Source organism: Bombus pascuorum, chromosome 6 (assembly GCF_905332965.1).
Source record: "Bombus pascuorum chromosome 6, iyBomPasc1.1, whole genome shotgun sequence".
NCBI lineage: Eukaryota > Metazoa > Arthropoda > Insecta > Hymenoptera > Apidae > Bombus > Bombus pascuorum.
The window spans coordinates 16,703,692-16,720,118 of record NC_083493.1 but is presented as its reverse complement, the minus strand read 5'-3'; the positions used below and the strand labels follow the sequence as shown (position 1 = coordinate 16,720,118).

Here is a 16,427-nt window from a genome sequence, read left to right as displayed (position 1 = left end):
ACCCAGCGACGCGAACCATCGCCTCTTCTCCTGCTGTCTGTCTCATCGAAATCCTAATGCACGGCATAAGGGTAACGCGATCCGATCTGTAACAGCGCAACGACGTTTTACCAACGATCGAGATAGAGGCACGCGAGAGCTCTGTACCCGCTTGCGGACGAGCGAACAGCGAATTCGTTTCGCAGTTTCCGCATAGAACGAGAAGGATGGTCTGGACGCGGCATGGAGCCGATATCGCGTCGAACACAGTTTGCACGCGGAAATTGGAGCGAATAACCCAGACCTTGGACTGGAAAACTCGGAAGCGCCTCTCTCGCGATTGAAAATCGATAGGTCGGTGTTGATCAAAGTTTCGAAATAACGTCACGGATACGTGGCGGATGGACGACGCGGTTTTCTCTGCGCGTGGTTCGACGCGTAAGACGAAGCGAAACGGAGCCTGGTAGCGAGAACGATACACGCGATGCGTTTGATCGGCAAGCGCTTGGGTGTCTCGGTTTCGGTAGGATGGCTTAGCCAGTCTCGGCGAGGACGGCTCACGCTTCATTTGAATTACATGAAAATCGAGCACGCTTCTCGAGGGGCGGCAACGGAGAATCCTCTCGATCGATCGCGACTATACAGATTCGAGGCAAGATTATCGCGCCTCGACCGCAAGAGTTGTTGCTCCTCGAACGGCTGAGAGGAGGCAACGAGAGTACAGAAGGTAGGGAGGAACAAGAGGACTCGTTCGAGTTCTTTGTCTCGTTTCGAGAGGAAAAGAGAGAAGAGCACGTCCGAAGGCGAACCGAAGAGCCAAACGACGCGGATTATTCTCGACTCGACTCCGACTTGACTCGGCCCGACGACGATCGCGATAGACCGATGGATTAGCTACTAGGCGCGACTAGACGAGGCCGAAGCGAAAATCGATTCGCTGGATGACAGAGAGAGCGAGAGAGAGGACTAGTTGACGCGACGTGGCCAGGAAAAGGGCGGTTTATCGTATACGGTACGCGGTAGAAAAAAAATCATTCCTATGCTTTTCATTTCTCCGCAAAATCTTTGTCATCGAATCGACGGAGAAAGCGCGTCTCCTTGTATACGAAGGCGACGAACACGGGATAAGATTGGAACGAATCACGTTTTCAATTTTTTTTACAGGCAAGCGCGGTTTCCGGATTCGGTAGGTTTTCGATCACCGTATATACCCGTGTCATAGCAAAATTCTCTTTTCATTCGGTTTCACAGGCAAACTTTTTTTCGTACTCTTGAAAATCGTCGAAACATCGCTGTTTGGCTTTTCGTAAAGCTTCGTCCACGTATCGGCTATTTCGAAAAGAAGCACAACGCTTACTTTGACCGTTTTCCTTTTCAATCGCGTCGCGTTAAAATTCTTCCGTTTAATCTCGCAAAGTGACGTATTTCTTTGCCGTGATTTTCATGTACGCAGCGTGTCGAAGCGGATAATTTATTCCCCTCTCTTTTACTGGAAAGTCGAGCAGCTGTCTCTTTATTGCACTTTCTGTTTCTTTCGTTGGCCGTAAGATCACACGGTCGATCGTGGTCGATGGTCGATCGATTCCGATCGCGAGTCGGCGTGTCGCGGCCAATTTGTTTCGCAAGGGTAGCATCGCGTATCGTTCGATCGATCGTCGGTGCTTATTTATTCCGCGTACTCGAATATGCTAAGAGGAAGGGGAAGAAGAAGAAGAAGAAGAAGAAGAGGGAAGGTCGTATCGCGAGGGGAGCCCGGGGAAGTGTTTTAAAAGTGCGCCGGTGTCCTTTAGGGGGTTTCGATGCACGTGCTACGGCTCGAGGATTTTATGAATGGGGACCACACGTGGTTCGAACGCACGTTTCGATACGCGGTCTACCGCTTCTGCGAGCCAGTTAGGGCAGTTAGGCGACCAAAGAGAAGAGAAAAGGGGGGAATCGAGGCGCGGACGAGCGAAACAGGACGCGAGAGAAAAAGGATCGGACGTCGAAGGAGCAGGCTCGGCAGAAAAGAGAGAACGTTCCCCGTCGACGTCAGATCGAAGAAGAAACGGTGGAACTCGGTCGTCTACCCTGTAATTTATAACTGGAAACTTGGAACTACGACGCGACCTAAGGCGATACGTCGATTCCACTCAGGGGAATCTCCCTTCTTCGTTTTGCCGAAGGTCGTTCGACCTTCGACCAGAATCGATGCCTGTCCGCCGATCCGCGCTCCTCTCCTTTTTTTTCCTTCTATTCTCCTTTTCTCTTTTTCGCCTCTCCTCTCTCTCTCTCTTTGCCTCTTTCCTTAACCTTCTCCAACTCGGCTGTTGCGTTCTATCGCGCGTTCCATTCGCGCTTTCCAGTCGCCAACTACGAAAGATACGACTCGGCTAACTTTTTCAATCGCATCGAATCGACGATTTCGAGTTGGCAATTTGAATTTTCTGTCCGGCTTTCGATCAAAGTAACGACGTTTCCGCGAAACGAATCTGCGATACCAGGAGCACTCGTTCCGGTTGTTCTCGACACGTTGGCGCGAGATTCGCGCGTTACTTTTATCACCCATCCGCCGTTTTCTCGTTTGGTTGGCGATGACGAACCGGAGAGTTCGATATGGTCGAAACGTTGACGCTCCTACGCAAAATAAATATTCATGCGTGGATGTAAAAATCGTTGGTACGCCGGAGGCAGACTGTCGGAAGACGATGGCGCCACCACGGGTTCTCCTCCTTTTCTTCTTCTCCTCCTCCTCCTCCTTCGACTTTGGAAACGTTGCCGAGCCTGCGGTTTTTCGGATTATTGTTTGCCTCGTAAATTTTTATCGCGCACGGAGGACGCTCCGTTTTTTTTTTACGAGAGCCATTACGTCGTTGCCACGTAAGGTTACGCCAGCGATTCTTTTTCCTCTTCCAGCGTCCTCTTTCCCTTTTTCTCTGCCTGATAATTCGACGAAGGTCTGGAGAGATCGACGCGGTCCGAGAGATATCGCGATCCTGCGGCTCCATGGCGCGCGAGATCGTCCGATTCGCGTTACGATCATCGTCGTACGTTTCGAGGTCAAGCTAGTACAGTCCTTGTCCCTATCCATCCAATTAGAACCGCTACGAATTTTCACCGTTTCGTTATTTTTCTACCGGAACGTTCTTACGAAAGATTCTTTTACGAAAGCGGTTACATCATTCCCCAAGATGTCTCGTTCCACAGCATCCGTTCTAACCGTAACGTAACATCTATTACGATCGATTGGCAGTCGCGTACCACCTTCTGGTTGTTCTTTTACAACCCTACGAGAGCTACACGTTGACGAACGCGGTTAAGAAAGAAGTTTCTAGTCGCGAAATGCCGTCGAATCGGATCCGTTGCTTCGTCGGATTGCTTCGTCGCGACGTGAAACTTGGCGAGGAAAGCTCGGCGATACGCGTTTCTCTTCTCCATCCGATACATCGGTTCGAAGAAAAAAAAGAAAAAAAAGAAAAACTCGCTATCCACGACGGGGTGTCGTATTTGCGAGGAAATCGGCCGTGAAACGAGTCTGGTAATAAGCAGCTCGGAGAATCTTGGGTAGAGGCAGAGGATTCGATAGAGCGTCCACGCGAGGGAAGACGGAGAACCGCGACACCGTGCGTGGCTCGGCGCATCGAAGGAAATCGTCGATTCGTGCTCTCGTGGCTGCAACGAGACAGTTTTTCCGGAAGCTGGTTTGATCGCGCGCGAAAAAGGGAAACGAAACGGAGGGAAAGGGGATTCGAAGAACGGTGGAAATGGGTACTCGCGATGGTGCGCGCGCGGACCATCGAGCGAACGAAACGTGGAGCGAGCGAGCGAGCGAGCTGGCGAGCGAGTAAGCGGACGAGAAAGACAGCGAGAAAGAGAGAAGGGCAGGAGGAGAGAGCGAAAGAGCAGTGGTTTTTCGTTATCGACATTTTCCAGGACGCACGAAGGTGTGCGTGAGCGTACGTGCGTGAGCTCCTCTCGTTGCCCCCTTTAACGGTGAGCATGTGCGAGCTGGCGACCGTGTCTGTGCGTAGTGTAGGTGTCTCTGGCGGTGTATGCGCGAAAATTTGTATGGGTATGCGTATACGTGTCAGCGGGCATACGGGCAGTGTATGTGTGTAGAGTTTTCTGGAGGTTTCCCCTAGCAACGAGCAGCAGCACCAGCACCAGCACCAGCCACAGCCCGGCTTAGGGGTAGCTACGAACCCCGCGCGAGACCTCGCCTCTTTCCCTCTTTTCCTCTCCTTTTTTCCATCTTCCCCTTGCTTTTTCCTTCTTCCTCCATATTTTTTCCCATCCAAGCTCTAGCGTTCGCCTTCGATCGTCTCGTCGATGGATCGAAAGGAAGAGGCTCGGATGACCTTCCTCGGAGAACGCTCGCGCCTACTCCTTTGCTCGAACCGTGTAAGCAACGTTTTCCGAACGTTGTCGCGTTCGTCGATGTTCGCGGGAAACGATGTTTCCGATACGGAACGAGGGAGAAAAGACGAAACCACGAGGATGGATCGGTGGAGTACGCGATGGAGTACCGATCGCCGTCACCAACGACAAGGTTGTTTTTCTTTTTTTTTTTTTTTTTTTTTTTTAGCGGTAAGAGCGAGTTTTGTTTCGCGACGTTGGTCGTAGCAAGTTGGAAGAGAAGCTGCGACCTCGGGAGGGAAGGACGCGTACCTCGATCGAACAATCGTCGAGTAAAAGCACCGACGATGCCGACTTTCCACGGAATCTCCGTTTTCCGCGGATTCGATGGATCGTTGGAGACACCGTTGACACGGTAGCTCGGCTTTCTTTCCAAAGATCAAACCGAAAGTCGTGCTGGGAACTACGTGATTCCGTGGTTGATCGGCGGACAGGAACGAAACGATCGGCTGCGAGAGAACGAACGAATCTCGTTCGATCGTTGGCAATCGTTTCCTTGTAACGACGGAAGAACGTTCTCGACCAACGGTTCGAAGCTTTCCCTACGAAAAGAGGAGGGAGCGAAGCGAACAGAGACAGAGACGAGAGGAGAGATAGAGAGAGAGAGAGAGAGAGAGAGAGTGAGAGAGAGAGAGAGTGTGTGTGTGAGAGAGAGCAAATGCGAGAGAGGCGGAGAGGGTTTGAGAGAGGGCGAGGGAGGAGCAGAAGTGGAGAGAGGGGTCGGGAGGGAGGGAGAGAGGGAGGAAGAGAGACGGATAGAATCTCTCCATTCCCTTGCCTGCCTCCCTCGTCTCACCCCCCCTCGTTCACTGCCCTAGTCGTTTCCAGCAAGTACTTCTATGTACCAACCATCTCCTACACGCTACCCTTATATACCTTGTATATTTACCTTAGTGGCATATACGCGTACCTATATGCATGTACATCGGGGCCCGCGATACATAGGTCCGAGCGCCACATAAAAAGTACATAGACCACCGGTAGGTATAGCACTGGCTGAAAATTATTCCGAGTATTTTCGAATTAGCGTGCAAAAACGAGCAACGTTGCACGGGAGGGAAAAAAAAAAGGCCGACTACGAAACGTAGTTTTCACCGATGTACCGACCCCGCTCGTTCGTTTCTTGAACGCGCTTCAACGACCAAATTCCTCCACGAACCATCTCCGTCTTCTTTCCCTCTCTCTCTCTCTCTCTCTCTTTCTTTCTTTCTTCTTCTCTTCCTTCCCCCCTTTCGTCTTGGTTTACCATTTTTCTAACCGAGCTTCACGAGCAACCCGTGCATATCGAAGCACGGAATGGTAAGCCGCGCGCGCGTTTTCGCGTTCGCCGATCTCGATTCGCCAATGCCGTCACCGTCGTCTCGGTCCGTGATCGCTCGGTACGGAGGTACGGCACGAGGAACGACACGAGAAACACGCCGCGTTGCCCGTGACTCTACTACGTTTTCCGTCGGCGCCATTCTTTCGCCGCGTTACGTAGACGGTAGATGTAAATACAGACGACGACTGCGATGCGCGCAACCCGACATTCTTTTCTCCTCCGAGAGCCGAGAGTCACCTTTGCAACGCCTACACGCGCGTCTTCGTCTCTCCGTATTGTCTGGACGACGGAGAGACGAGAGTTTAAGGCCGATGATGCCAGCCGGCGGTGGACGACGCGAAAGTGCGAAGATAACGATGGCCGCGCGCTATTAACGAACGGCCAACCGGAACGCAGAACGCAGCTGCAACTTTGCACGCTCGGAGAAACGGCGCAAAGTAATTCCAAGCTTTTTCTTCGCGCCGAGGTAACGGCGCTGCGTGGCGGAGGAAAAAAAAAATTGGAAAGAGACGAGCTTGCTGCCACGGTTCTCCTCAAATGCATCCGAACGATCGTTTGCCAGTGCGCGTTGCACCGTGAATACTCGACGCGTCGCGTCGATAACACTACGAACGAGTACGAGTGCATCCCATGGTCTTCGTACCTACCTACCTACCTACCTACCTACCTACCTACCTACCCACCTACCCACCTACCCACCTACCTACCTACCTACCTACCTACCTAGCTACCTAGCTACCAGAGCCCTACGAAGCCACTTTTATCGCGGCTTTCTTTTTCCCTTTCCTTTCAAAGCTTTTCTTCCTCTCCTTCTTTCTCTCGATCCATCTATCTATCTTCCTCTCTCTCTCTCTCTCTTTCTCTCGCTGACACACGCACGCCAAACTATCGTCTCCGCGTGAAAATGAATTTCTAAGGATATCCACGAGAGTAACGCGATACACGATCTTTCTTATCGACGTTTGCACGCCGATTCGAGTTAACCTTGCCAACGTTGCCAACGCTCACTACGGAATATCGATGAAACGGTGATCGTTTTCGGTATATATCGGGTTTGTCGTAACTAGCCAAAAACACGCGGCGTGGGTATCGGCGAGAAAAGAAAGCAAAACGATACACTTTCGTTCGTTTCGATCGTTACGAGGCCTGTTCGTCGTTGAGGAAATGGCATTTCTGGTTGCACAGAGAGGGGAGAAGCACGGGACTACGTTCGCTCATTGCCACGTAATATCACATGATTTTATTTGTAAACACTAAACTTTCCACTACCGTTGTCCTGTTTCGTGGAAACGTAATCCTAACGACACGGAGGAACGCGTGCAGCGAAAGACGAGAAATTCGCTCGTACAAAGTCCGCTTGCTCGAACGAGATTTTATTTAACGTTACCGACCGATCGGATCGACTTGCGCCGCTACGCGAACAAAAACCCATAAACAGGGAGAATCGGTGGAACGTTGGTTGGTCGACCAATGCGTACGTAACACAGAGAATCGCACACGGTACGTGGAAATGCTCTAATTTCTTCGTATCCTTTAAGTAAAATTATGTTGCGAGTATCTCGAGCGTGAATACACCGATTATATCGCTTGCATCTGCTATAAGTAGCTTGACGTACGACGTCTAAAAGTAACTTTGTCGAATCTCGAATAACGACACTCGATAAAATACGTGTGTTTCTTCGAACGTGACGGTCGTGCGTTTCTTTCGCGACGATTACAAAAGCGAGCGTGACGGGCGATTACGCGGCGTTGTGGCAAAAAATAAACTTAGTTCCGGCTTTTCGAGCGTTTTCGTTCGATCGTAAACTCTACCCACTCCAAGATCCATACCCGCCGCTCGAGATACTTTACGTAACTCTTTCGTCCTGACGAGTTTTTCTTTCGCGGCATCGTTCTGTCTTCGACAGTCGTGCAAACGTTTCTCTCCTTGCAACCGTATCGACAGAAAAGTACCGCTTCGCCTCCACGTTCCAGCGATACCGCGACGCGTTTTACGTCCCTACCACGTGACGCGACAGCAAGAGGGTTACGCGAATGGATCGACGTTCGATCGAGTTTCCGGACAACGATTCCAGAAGGTTCCTCTCGCGTCGCAGTCGTATCGACGCTTATCGACGAGAGCTGATTTATCGTCGGCGAAAATTCTGACAAACTGTTTTACCTGCGCTACTTCGTATCGTTCGTTCGTTCGTTCGTTATTAACAGACTCGACCCTACGTAATAGTCGGCCGTACTACGAATCGAACTTGGGAGAGAATTTTCAAGTTTTCATTCAACTAGTATTTACGTCGAGGCGGAAACGTACCGGTGATTATGGTATTTAGGTTCGAATTATTACGGATATCGATGTCTCTAACCGCGTATTACGTTCTGTTTTACCTACCTACCTACGTAAATAATACACGTGTACGCATATCAAAGTAAAATACGAATAGTAAAACGCATTAGCGCTGTGTTTTTTAAAGAGATAACTCGAGTGTGTTCTATCGATAAGGTCGCGAGTTATAACGCTTCCAATTATTAATCTATCACGAATTTGTATACTTTGGACTAATTTAAATATCGTTATCGCGAGTCCACCAAGATATAACGTACCAACCTATCGATATATATCAAGTCGTTCGAAAAATCTCTTTCATTTACAGACGCGTCTTTCGCAACGACGCATCTTTGTACAAACGTGAAGGTTAATCCGTGGAACGTTGCGATCTTCATTTTGATAGACGAAAATTCGATGAAATAATATAAAAGGCAAAAAGGTCGTGCATCCGTGATTTCCTTGTAAAACGAAAGAAACCTTTCCGACGACCTAATAGTAGGTGGCGTAAATTCAAATTCAGCGTTTACGTTATAATTTTGAAGCTGCTGTTGCGGAAGAAATGGAAGCGTTCGTAGCGAATGGATCCCGCGGAAATCTCGCAAATATTAGAAAGCTCAGGCCGGACAACGTACGCGCAAATATTGACTTCGTATTTTGCCCCCTTTGTCAGCAGCTTCGACAAACGTATCGGGGGGTCTATAATTTTCGATTTTAACGGAAACAACGAAGCTGTCCGCATTATGTTGCGCCGTACAAACCGTACAAACCGGATTGTTTGTATTTAGTCTCGAACGTAATATTTGTAACACGGGCCGAGTGCCCATTACGCACGGCATGGTGCGGTGTATCGCGAACGCACGGAACCGCGTATCCGCTAAATGGAAGGCCTTCTCCTCTCTACACGTACATTCGTATCTACTCGAATGCTCGTTGACGTCCGCTGACTTTCTCCGCTTTTCAGATTCCCTTCCACGCGGTAAAACGAATCGATGACTTCAAATTCCAGTTCCACGCTCGTATTTCTGTTGATATTTTTGCCACCTTCGCTCCGCGAGTACCACTCTATGAATCTTTTGTTCTTCGATGCGTCCTATCGAATACCCAAATACCAAATAAACACCGACCGACTACGATTAACGCGTCTACGCGAATTTTCGATTCTACGATCGTGGAATTTCACGATCGACGAACGACCCGTTTAACGAGCCAACCGATACGCCTTCGATTCGTCATCGATCGGAAATCGGTTTGCCTTACAAAGTCCGAAATGCGCGCAGTCTGACGGCAGCAAATGTTGGCGTAAAGCTGATCGGCGCGTGTTCGATCGCCACGTGGCTAAAGAAAGATCGAAAGAGTGGAAGAAGGAGAGCGAGAAGGGCGAAATTCTGCGGACGTGAAACTACTTAATCGATCCAACGACACAGCTGATCGTAATGGTTTCACTTGCCGAGAAGTTTGTACAGCCGCTCGGAACACGTAATCTCCGCGACTCTCGCGATTCGAATCTTGGGCGATTGCGACCGCGGGATACGCGACGATTTCCACCGACGTTCGTAAAGTGCGCGTTTATCAACGAGGACCGAGAGACCACATCGTACGTTTGTAATTCGCGCAAAACGATTTCGACGTATGGCGTGCACCTTTGGCGTAGCACGATGCTAATAGGACCTCGTAATTAGTCGAAAGCTAGATGGATGGAGATGGAGGAAAGCAGGCAGAAAGAGAAAGATAGAGAGAAAGGTAGCGAGGATGATAGGGGAGGAAACGAAAGGGGTGGATAACAGAGAGAACAATCGTAACTGGCGCTTGGTTATATACGGAGTATAATCAATTAAACGTGGTGCACGCGGGCTTACGCGGTGTAACGACGCTGCGCCGATTACGATTTGCCGCCAATTCTCACCTCTCTTACTTCTCTTTCCCACGTCCTTTTTCTGCCCCGTACATATTAACATTACCGGTATTTAATTGCCTTTTAGGAAACGCGCTCGGACCCATGGGAGAAACACCAAGTTTCTTCGATTTAACGTGGCTCGAGGAAACGCTCCAACGCTCGTCGACGATCTTTTACGAACACGTATCGCGTTGCACGAAAGTTTCGAAATTTTATTAGCATTGTAACGACACCCAACCGTAGTAACTAAATATTCGTTAGATTAATACGTTTAAGATGGTTAAGCGGTAAATATTTTGTAACTGGCGCGTAATAATTCTGCATAAGCGCGACAGTCGTGTCTCGTTAAAGTTTTAACGAAATTTCCAGACGTTTCGTACGATACACGCGTTACACGCACGACGGTTTTCTATGACGAGCCACCGTGAGCGAAGATCTTTGGTCGCCCGGGAAAGGAAAAATCGCGAAAGAATAACGTAGGCCGAAAGAGCGATCGTTGGAAGAACTGGATGCCGATTTTTGGCTAAAGCGACGCGTATAATGCCAAGCGCGCGCTCCCGGTATTCTTGGACGAATAAAGCGAAAAGTGTTTCAAAATAGGTTAAAATTACCTGTTGCTGGTCCGTACACAAAGGCATTTCCTCCAACTTCATTTCTGCAAAGGAAAGAAAAAGGGAAAATAGTTTAACGATTTATAGAGTTTGAGCAAAGACCGCCTAATTTTATATTACAATTGGTATCGCGAGCCGCGTGGCTATTTTCTTACGGATGATAAAACGTTTTAATTTAATTCTTATCGATACAGTTTCCTTTGTTAATGCAATTGAACGTAACGTAATACAGTTTGGTTGGTCGATTTTTGCAGATCGTATCCGTCGCCTGTGCAAAATGGTGGACCGAACGGCACCCCGATGAATTGCGCTGGTTCTCAAGGTAAGAAAAATTCCAACGACAAAGCGAGAAATTGAAATCGAATTGGTACGCGTGTTGCGATAGTCGAACAAGAAGAGAATACCCGCGCGTTGCGAAAGTTCACAGAGAAATTGTACATTTTGGAGATTGGAACGGTATTTCGCAATAAAGGAAGAACGTCGCTGATTAATCAGTGCAGCGAAAAATTCGGGAAAACGTTCTACATATTAAATTAGCGTTGTATTAAATTTATTGGCGGAGTTCTCTTTTAAAGATTGGCCCGGCGCGGCGCATCGGATACGCTCGCAACCTCTATAGCGTGCGAACAATTTCCAACTATCAAACGTCGGCGATGTATAAAAGCAACGACTCCGATATTTCAGAGGAAAGTTTCGAGCTACGTTGAAAAAATTACCCCCCTCGTGACAATTCAATATTGCACGATTACGCGGACAAAGGTATAACGAATCAAATATCGTTTTAATTTTGTATATTGTATCTTGCAAATACGACTACGCACACAAGCCGAAACGTAGGTGATTCATGCGTTTGGCATCCCACAAAAACGCCCGCTTAATCGCGTACGTTCATTTTCAGATTCAACATATATCGTCGCTCGTATTTTCAACGGGAATTTTCGGCGGAAAAAGATTTTTCGAAAGATAAGCGTAAAATCGTCGAATCGCCCGATAAATATCAGCTCGTAACATTTCCTTCGATGTTCGCGTTTTTTTCCTTTAATTTCCACCTTGCTCCGTCGAATTGTTCGAGAACGTCGCGTCCTCATTACGAATTTCCGTCGGATAATGGCACGTTCCAGAGAACACAGTTCTTAGTCGCGCGTTACGCACGAACAACAAAAGAGAAACGATAAAAAATTTATTAATAAAACACGTTTCTTCCCCGAGTTCTGTCTCGTTCGCCGATAATCTCTCATAGTCTCGTTATCGTTTATCGTGGCGTTTAGAAAACTTATTCGAGAACTCGTATGCACCGCAAAAGTGCGCGATAGCTAAAGCTTGAGAAAGCCTAATCGTAGAGGGATGTTTTTTCTAACCGTTGCTCTGAATTTTCGCGACAGCAGCGTCGTAAAAACCGTGCGAAATTTTGAGTAAACGACTCGACGATACCGAAACTGTAAACACAGGATGGAGGTTGAAGAACGCGTAAAAAAACTGTTTGAGAAGAATCGAAATTTTGTGGAAAGTATCGACTAGCGGAGATATTCGAAGCGGGTCCATTGAACGATCGCACGCGTCGTTGAGCAACTTTCGGCCGCGTTCTCTGTTTCGAAATCCTCGAATTAATACACCGATCGTATCGTTCGTGTTTAACAATCTGGACGAAGGTTAACGAGACGCGACCGTGAAACGTAGAGGCGCCGAGGGAAGGAAACGATCGCGAAGATTCGCGCGAGGTAGGATACGGAGGATTTCGAGGCTGGAGTTTGGAACGATGGCATTTTATTCGAACTGGCGAGATACGGTTCCGCATTTGCGGAAAGTTGAGTCGCGACGTAAAAATATACCTGCAGCGATAAGCTGGTGGAAAAATAACGCCACGTTTTTCCGTCGAGATCGATATTAAAAATATTCTGAAGTAGCGGAGAAACGCGAGAGCGAGAAGAACGGGGGAAAAGGCGCCGCGGGAAAATCGAACTCGTTCGAAAAAGGAACCCGAGCCTCTTCTATTCGCGATCATTCTCGATCTTCCATGGCCTTTCTCGAACACGATATTTTCTTTCCTATCGGCAAGATAAAGGAAAATTAAACGAAGAGGGAAAATCGAAGCTACGAGAAATCGCGAATGATTCGAGTTCGAAGATCGAGGAGGATCGAAGAGCAGAGAGTCGAAATTGCCAAGTTGCTAACGACAAAGGCGAGAAGAGATTGAACCGACGCCGGTGGGTGCGATGTCTTTTTCTGTGCAGGGGTGATGGTAAAGCAGGAAGCGAGGGATGACGGTTACGAGACAAGTCCGGACCTCGAGATGAGGAGCACCGGTGGTGACAGCAGTCAGCAGTACCACACGCCACTGACACCGCACACACCGCACACACCACACACGCCGCACACACCCCTCACGCCGATATCGGCGACAGCGCATCAACCCCAGCAACCTGGCTCGACCGCTTCCACCCTCGGACAGGTGAGTTTTTTCCTATTTCTCTCCGGAGGAAGGTACATCCGCGAAACCTCGTTCGAATCCAGTTTCCAACACCTCTTCCCTCTCTGTCTTCCTTTCTCTTCCGCCAAGCTTCCCAACAAATCTGTGGCCAACGTTCGCTTCTTTCCATTCGACCACCGCCAAATTTTCATCGAAAATTTCATTCCTACTAATCGCGCGAAACGCGAAAATTATATTTATCGAACGGAAGAGTATTTTTAGCTTTCCATCGAACCACCATCGAGTACACTCACTCGAGAGGATATCTCGCTTAATCGATCGCAGTGCTACGCGAACGTGTAATTCCGCGCGATGTAAACAATGTTCTTCCAAGCTTTGCAAGTAGTTTCTCGCACTTGCTGCTGGCAAGCTTTGCCGAGTCAATTTTTCGCCTAAGCGCGATATCGTGGAATCGAAATTAGACGAAAGTGGGACGAAGAAGAGCGAAGAGCGGACGAGAGCGTAAAGAGCAAGATGACGCGGCACGAATCGCACGAAAAGATGATATTGAACGACGCGACGCTGTTAATCGACGAGTTTTCGGAAGTGGACGATCGCGCGAGGAAAAGTTCTTAGGTCTGTTTGGAAAGTGAATCAACGACCGACACAGACGCTCGTTGCGAGCGATCATATCGATCGGATCTAGCGGCCGTTCGATGAAAATTACGAGCAATAAATTAAGACGAGAGCACCGCGGCGATCGGCAGATCGGGTTTCCGCGATGATACGCCAAATGGTCGATTCGCGTTTCCACGTTAGTTTTACGACTGCCTTATGCAACGAGGTTTGTCGTTGACACGTAACGGTGTAAGTTAGGCGAATGGCTCTGGTCCATCGTCGCATTCTTCGCAACCTATTTTTTCGATCCACAAGGTCGATCCGACTGAACATTTGGTACACGTTCTCGTATCCAAGGCGAGGTAAAGGTGAAAGAATCTACATATTGGGGGAAAGTTTCGTGGATAGAAAACCTTGTACCGTGAACTGCGTCTTGAAATTATCGACGCAAGTTTGCGATCCAATTCGTCCCACTCGACGCAACGATAGCACGGTGTTTTATCCGAATTGCTCCAGTCGAATTCTCGCGTTAAACGGCCCTCTTTCGCGCAACCAATTAATGAAAAATGACAAACGTGTTCGATCGGATGCAAAAGGCTGTTGGTTTCTTCACGCTGATCGCAACTGTCGGCAAATAAACGCGGCAAAAGGAACTCGCGAATAGCGTTTCTGTATGTACCGTACGCTGATCAATTCGTCGCACGCTGCTCGCGAAAGCGTCCGATATTACCATATTTCACGAATTTGTTTATAAATATCTTAGATTCGAAAGTTTCGCGATCTTTATTAGACAGCGTATTCATTCAGGTGTTGCAGTTTCATTGGGTTTCCGTGCGTTCTTGATAGATTTTCAGATAGAATTTCAAGCCTGTGCCGAGCACATTCGAGCTGAACGTAGAGGAAACAAAGCGCAACGTGCTATCAGAAATTCGACCGGAATAAATAGCACGCGAAGAAACGGTAATCGGATGACAAACTATCGGCGAAGCGTCGACGAACGATGGCACGAGCGATGCGTCGCGATAGTCGCCAACTGCTCGTCAACGACGGTACGAACTCGGCGTTAGCCTTCTCGTGGGTATCGCTTAATTTTTAAACGCGAATCGTACATACCGAGTGCTCTCGTGTCGCACCAAGATAACCTAAGATCGAGGCTAAGAAGTCGAAAGATAATCGGTCGCGGCGACCAAGCGGACACTGATAAAAAATATCCCTTGCTTTTGTGCTGTGCACTCGGCACGGTTCGTTCGAAGATTGCAACCAATAGCTCTATAGATAATCGTGTCACTGTCGCGTCGTCTAGTTATCTCCTCGTGAAATTTACATCGATGATCGATGCGCTCTCATCCGGTTGCTGCCTTTTCGTAAGAACCGATTCGTTAATTTTCTTCCATTTGAGCGGTCAGATTTTCTTTTCTTCTTTCTTTTTTTTTTAAATTCAACGTTCCTCTTTTTAGCGGAATTGTTTCCTGGCGATGTAATAATATGTATCTTTTTGTAGTTCTGTATCTTACATTGCCAATAACAGAACACGTATGGTAGAAGAAATCGAAGAAACTTTTTCTGAATACAATTTGGACGAATAGGAAAACGCGACTGCATAGTAACAGAAGAATATGCGAAAGACGGTTAATTAGCTGCGCTTGTGTCTCACATCGGCACGGTCGTTAACACTAGAACTACCGATAGTTAACACGAAGCTATTTCTACCAAAACCAGCGAAAATGACTGGTCCTTAAGAAATACGTAATAATGGAATATTTTTATATTTATCGATTTATTACTTTCTTGCAGAAGCAATTCCATGTTATATGGTACATTTTTGGTATTATTAATCCATCTGCGACTAAGAGACTAAACGAGGGTTGACATATTTATAAAATTGTGAAACCAGCCAATTTGTCTGGTATGGTATTTCTAACGTTCCCATCTAGCGATCTAGCGATCGATCCGAAATTTTCCTGATAACTGATATCATCGTATCGAACGATACGCGATAAAAATTTGAAAAACACGTGGCAAGTTGTACAAAACGAGGAAACTGGTTAATTGGGGTTCGATAAACAAATTGCAGGACCCCTTTACTTATTTACTTATAAACTTTACTATTGGTATAAATAGCCTTGATACAAGATTGTTTCGCGTTTGAATACACAAAAAGCAAATTAAAATTCATTATATTATTCTTTTAGCTATGCGAAAGTCATTACATCATTGTGGAAAAAAATATAACGTGTATTTTAAAATAAAATTGTAGAACCAGTCGTTTTGAAGGCTGTGGTGTTTCTAACGTTCCCATCTAGCGATCTAGCGATCGATCCGAAATTTTCCTGATAACTGATATCATCGTATCGAATGATACGCGATAAAAATTGTAAAAACATGTGGAAAGTTGTACAAAACGAGGAAACTGATTAATTGGAGTTCGATAAACAGATTGCAGGACCCCTTTACACTTTGACAAGTGCCAGACATTTGACTGCTATTGGTACAAGTAGCCTATATAAAAGATTGTTTCGAGTTTGAATACATAAAAAAGAAAATAAAATTCATTATAATATTCTTTTAGTTACGCGAAAGTCGTTACATTATTGTGGAAAAAAACCGTGACATGAAGTAGAAATTTGAAAATAAGATTGTGAAACCGGTCAATTTGAGCGGTGTGGTAGTTCTAGTGTTAGGCGGTTAAGATCGTGCGAAGCTACTACGAAAACTCATTGAAACGAGAAGATTCACGGGCATCGAGAAAATGACGAGAACACGAATAAAGACGTGTGGACGCGAATTGACATGCAGCGAGTAATTACGAACGATAATCTGTTTGACAATTTTGAAACACTATTCCGCGACTAGTACGTGTATATTTTACGATCGTACGTGAT

At 47.3% G+C, this 16,427-nt stretch overlaps 2 protein-coding genes across 2 annotated transcripts in view; one reads left to right on the top strand and one right to left on the bottom strand.

The window, feature by feature from the left end:
• Positions 1-16,427, top strand: part of LOC132908264 (probable serine/threonine-protein kinase yakA) — a 56,476-nt gene that overhangs the window by 15,054 nt on the left and 24,995 nt on the right. Inside the window, exons 2-3 of the mRNA XM_060962122.1 lie at positions 10,775-10,842; positions 12,752-12,969. Of these exons, the coding sequence (XP_060818105.1) occupies positions 10,775-10,842; positions 12,752-12,969 (286 nt within the window). The remainder of the gene's footprint in view (positions 1-10,774; positions 10,843-12,751; positions 12,970-16,427) is intronic.
• The window catches only part of LOC132908263 (DNA (cytosine-5)-methyltransferase 3B-like), a 59,875-nt gene that overhangs the window by 27,344 nt on the left and 16,104 nt on the right, over positions 1-16,427 (bottom strand). Inside the window, exon 2 of the mRNA XM_060962121.1 lies at positions 10,521-10,564. Within this exon, the coding sequence (XP_060818104.1) occupies positions 10,521-10,562 (42 nt within the window). The 5' untranslated portion in view covers positions 10,563-10,564. The remainder of the gene's footprint in view (positions 1-10,520; positions 10,565-16,427) is intronic.